The sequence below is a fragment of the Crocuta crocuta genome, unplaced genomic scaffold, assembly GCF_008692635.1.
Source record: "Crocuta crocuta isolate KB4526 unplaced genomic scaffold, BGI_CrCroc_1.0 scaffold243, whole genome shotgun sequence".
In the NCBI taxonomy this organism is placed as follows: domain Eukaryota; kingdom Metazoa; phylum Chordata; class Mammalia; order Carnivora; family Hyaenidae; genus Crocuta; species Crocuta crocuta.
In genome coordinates, this window is record NW_027529596.1 from 5,745,441 (window position 1) to 5,750,382 (window position 4,942).

At 55.2% G+C, this 4,942-nt stretch overlaps 1 protein-coding gene across 2 annotated transcripts in view; it reads left to right on the plus strand.

Moving 5' to 3' along the window:
- SDCCAG8 (SHH signaling and ciliogenesis regulator SDCCAG8) overlaps positions 1–1,386 on the plus strand; it is a 250,681-nt gene extending 249,295 nt beyond the window's left edge. For both annotated transcript variants that reach the window (XM_077761815.1, XM_077761816.1), the window contains one exon: positions 1,317–1,386. In XM_077761815.1, the coding sequence (XP_077617941.1) occupies positions 1,317–1,339 (23 nt within the window). In that variant the 3' untranslated portion in view covers positions 1,340–1,386. The remainder of the gene's footprint in view (positions 1–1,316) is intronic.
- Positions 1,387–4,942: the final 3,556 nt, after the last annotated feature.

Sequence of the window (4,942 nt, forward strand, 5' to 3'; positions counted from 1 at the left end):
GAGGTCGGGACGCGAGCCGCTGTCCAGGGAGCGCCCGGCCCACGGCCCGCAGTCCCCGGGCGGCCCCGGGTCTGGTGGAGACACTGACCCCGCGAGCTGGTGGCCGCCTCTGGGCTGAGTATTCCCGAGGGTGGAAAGGAGCCCTTTCTGCAAAGGTTTTGCTCTGAAGAGANTGGCCCCACCCTGCGTTCGGAGCGAGGTGGGCTGTGCCCGTGACCTAATGGCCCTTTTCCTTACAGACGTGCTCACGGGGAAGGCACACCGTCTGTGTCACACACCCCGAGAAACCTACCTGACACGCACACGTTATCTTTTTGCATTTTCTGAAAGAGACAACAGACGGGTTTTCCTATTTCTCCTGCGCACATTCTGGTCTTTCACTCACCGCCCTGCCTTGGAAATCCTCCATTGTGGCCGAAACTACGTTCCCAGGAGCCCCTGCCCCACGCGTCTTTCTGGAAGATGGCTTCCAGCCAGCCAGAGCCGGCTGCCCGGCGTCCCGGGGACCCCCCTCCTCGAGGTCCAGGACGAGCTCACTCGTCTTCCCGCGCGCGAAGGTGGGGAGGTGCAGCAGGTGCCCTGATCTGTGGCGTGGAACCACGGGCCGCGGTTTCCCGGACGCTTGCGGACATGGTTTGAGCCGCCCCAGCGCCGGCCAGGGCAGACGACAGTAGTCACTGCGTCACCAACCCGTGGCTCTCTCACCCCGATCTGCGGGAGCTAGCTCTGAAACATTTATTCCCGTTCAAAACTAAGAGGCCAGATACACGGACTTCCCTCCTCCAGCACGTGGGAGGCGGCCTCCATGGGAAAATGCCGGGGTGTGTGTGTTGTAATAAATTGTCTGCAGCTGAAAATTTGGGGGTTTTAGCTCGTTTTGATCTCACTAGGGATTTCTTAGGGATGCTTGGCCTACATCCTGTTTTTTTGTTCTGGCTTCACCAGCTGTAATGTCTGAGCAGTTGTCGGTCCGGCACGAATCAGGGTCTCCTTTCCTGGGCAGAGAAGTGGTGGCCCTGCAGCCAAGTGCCATCGTCGGACTGCCTTACTCCTGAGACACACAGACGTCTGCAGTACAGACGCGGTCACATTTAGAGCCTTAAAGCAGGTCCCCTGCAGGTCTTCTCTGACAAGGGCTGTGATCCGAGGTCGGGGGGAAGCACGAGCTTTTCGTGCAGTTGGTTCCATACAATTTCTGTATTTTTAGCAAAAGAATGTCTTCCTCCTTAGGAGAGGCACCTGCACCAGCGAGAAGACAAATCACAGTGAAGAACGTGATCTATTTAAACTTACTTTTTATTATCATTTTTTTCCAGTTACCCAGCATGCCACAATCTGATTGCTGACCTGGATGAAACAGAGTGAAATAAATGGTTTACAAAGAGATATTTACATTCATCTGATTTGTTCGTGAGATGCCACAGCGCACCGCGACCTTCCCGGTGGCCGGCGCCCCGGTGGCAGCGGNCAGCCTGCGGCCCAGGCGGGGCGCCGCACCAGGACACCTCCTGCAGTTACGTTTGCAGAAATGGCTTGAAGTTCACTATGTTTTGATAAATCTGCTCATTTGTATCCTGTTAACACATGTGAATTTCAATAAATGAACTTTTTTAAAGACCTGAATTGAAGCGTTTCCTTTCTACCTTGTAGTGATGAACGAAACACACCAAAAAGGCACATATTTTAACTAGGCCAAAGGGTATTAAGGACCAGACTTTCTTCCCGTCACTGGCGTTTCTCTCCCTCTTCGCGAGCTAGACACCGTCCCTCCACTTCTTGCGCTCCAATCAACGGCCCGTCCGGCTCCGTCATTTACCGTCCTGCTACCTCGCACACAGTCAGGAGACCCCAGAAAGCACTGCTGCTCACCTGTCCGCCCACCGCCAACAACAAAACCAGACCAGAAAGCCTCTTGGGCCTGGCGGTGTCGGGTTTCTTCTACAATGTGCGGTGTTTGAGAGGAGCCTGAACACGTGCTCCGTGAGAGTACAGAACCGACTTGGCGTTCTAGCAGATGTCTGTAAACAGATCACTGTTATAGCTTCGGAGGGTGTTTCTACTGGACACAGTGAGGCCCTCAGTTGCCAGAAAGGAATGAAGATGGGTGCTGAGGATGCTGGGTTGTCTCTGAGGAGGACAACGAGACACCGCGGGCCGCTGGCAGGACAGGGCCCTGACCTCAGGCCGCTCTCCCAGCGGGCGACCCAGCGCCCTCGCCCTCCGCGTGCCTCACCCGTGCCTCTCAGGACGGCCGGGGACCCGGCGCTGGGGGCGGTGGGATGGGACGCACGCAAAGGCCGTCGAAGTGTCTCTCGAGCGCGGACAAGGTTCAAGCCTGAAAGAGCAGAACGTCTATTTGGATCCAGTTTTCGATCTCCTCAGATGTGCTAGACATAAAGGGCGTCACGGAAGGTATGTTAATTGTCCCTAATTCTGTTTCAGGAATACAGTAAATAAATGACACAATATTCTAAAAATAGCACCTTTAAAGAACTGTAAGAGGTCATTTCGTCTTAGCCTCCTGGACCTGTCAGTCCCAGTGGTTCTGAGAGACGAGCAGGACGAATGCCCTCGGATTTGGCTGTGTGACATACACGTGCATGCCTGACTCACTTTGGTCCCAAAGCCGGTCCTCTACTTAGCTCAGTCCCAGGAGCCAAGTGTCTACCATAGTAGGTTTATGAGGTAAAATCGGAAAAAGGCCCCGTCCCAGATGCTTCTCGACAGAGGGTGGCGCAGCCGCCCTACCCGCGTGGCAGCCACGGCCGAGGCGAGTCGCCATCGCTCAGAAGGGAAGCGTGCGGGACAGGGCGGGGCGCGCTTCAGGAAGCGGGCACCGATGCCGGCCGCTCCTCGGGGGAGTTCCGGGTCCAGCCCGTCCGCTGTGAAGACCGCCGGGCCCCCACCTAACACATCTCCAGGGAGACCCGGTCCGTCCCTGTCTTCACGGGAGGCCTGCCCGGAGCCCTGCCCGGAGCCCGCGGCGGCGCGCTCGGCCTCTGCGCTGCGGGGGCGGCCCTGCGTCAGAGTCCGCACGACCGCACCCTTGCCGCGCCACTGCAGTAACAAAATAGTCGTGTGTGTGTGTGTGTGTGTGTGAGTGTGTGTGTGTGTGTGTGTTCGGGGCTACAAGAAACTGCCGTATTTTCCTGTCACATCTTACGTAGGGGAGCTTAATACCAGCTGGAGCTATTAAAAATGTTTTTTTTCCAGAAAAGATGATTTTCTGAGATTACAGAACCACGTCCAACAACAATAAACAGAGAAGTAGCAGATTGACATAGTGCTTTATTTAAGCTGTCTGTACGAAGGAAAATAATGTGCATCCCTATCATATACGTGTAAAAATACTAAGGATGTACAGTGTACAAAAACAGTTTCTTGTAGTTATTTCACATCCTTGTGGGTCATATACTTAAGGAAATGAACAGTTTTAGTATGACCAACAGTAAGAGTAATACAGTTTCTTGGGTTCATAGTTGCGTCTGCTTAAAATCCTTAACCAGATGACTAGATCTTGCGCGGATCTAATGAAAGAACTAGCAAGGTCAAGAAATGTCACAAACTATAAAGCTACAGGGAGGTAATTCGATTACCAATTTAGAGGTTTTCTTTTTTATTTAAATAAATACTTTACATTTCATGCTTGCCTGTAATGCACTACCAGGAGCAAGATAAGGAGAGTCTACTGTGGACAGTACAAACAGTAGCAGCAAAGTGTGTGCGCTGAGGTGAACCGCAGGGGCCCTGCAGGTAGTGCGGGAGGCCCTCGCCTTTGCGCTCTAGGGGAAGCAAGGGGCCCCTGCAAGAACAGTCAGCTCTGAGAAGCCGGGAATCAGGTACGGGAACGTGGAAAATACTGGAATGATGCTACGGAGTTAGTGGAGAAAGCAAAGCTGTGCGCAACCTGCCAGGAATCCGAGCAGAAAAGGCCAACCTCCTCCCAGGTGGCTGCGTTCACACAGGAGGGCAGACTTCACCGGAGTCAGTGCGGGGTGGAGTCCACAAGGTCTGAACCGAGTTCTGACAGAACGGTCCCGGGCTTCGGGCCTTGCCATCTGGCCGCAGCCCACGCCGCAGCCACGGGCAGCCTCGAGGGCAGGTGCAGAAATCTCCCTCTACACACACATCTGCTTTCCTGTCGCTGCTCGGAGCCAGCTGACAGAGACCTGGGAGTGAGAGCGGGGGAGGGGAGACCTGGGAGTGAGAGCGAGGGAGGGGGAGGGGCGAGTCTGGAAATGGGAGGCAAGGAATCCCCGCGGTGCCCCTGACGGATGTGGAGGCCGAGAGTGACTGGGAGGCTTGGCCGGCCCGAGGCACCATCCACGCGGTCTTTAACCTTTAGGAAGTGTCCCCGGCCAGGGTCATGGAAATCACCTTAAGGTTCGGAGGTGGGGGTGGGGGGGAGCTATCGAAGTGCTTAGCGTACGGGGCCCCCCCTTCTCGAAAGGGACGGACGCTCGGCGAGAACATCATCCGGCGTCTCTGCCTCTCGCGGTTCCTCTTGTGTAACGGAAGCGACGCAGCCAACGGGACACGCCTCCCGGGCCACTTTCTAGTCAGGGTGCGACATCCGACAGAATTCCAAGGGAAGGAGAAAACCAAAAAAGTGAAGCTACATGTGTCAGAAAGAGTGAACTACCACTTCCTGTAACGTCCTACTCGATGCTGAGGATGAACTCCACTCAGGTAGAAGTATGAAAAATTAGGATAAAACCTACGTCTGAATGCGTCTTAGCTGCCTTAGTAAAATGCCCGTTAAGCCCTCAGCGCCAGCGGCCCGCCCACCGCCAGCAGTGGCGGCTCCTGTACAGACCACGCCTCCACGTCACGAGGCTAAGACACCTGCGTACGAATAGGATTCATCCCGCTCAGAAAGTCACTCGCTCTTGCGCACAACGCATCTCGACAGCGACGGCACGTCACGCCGCGGTCTCCCACG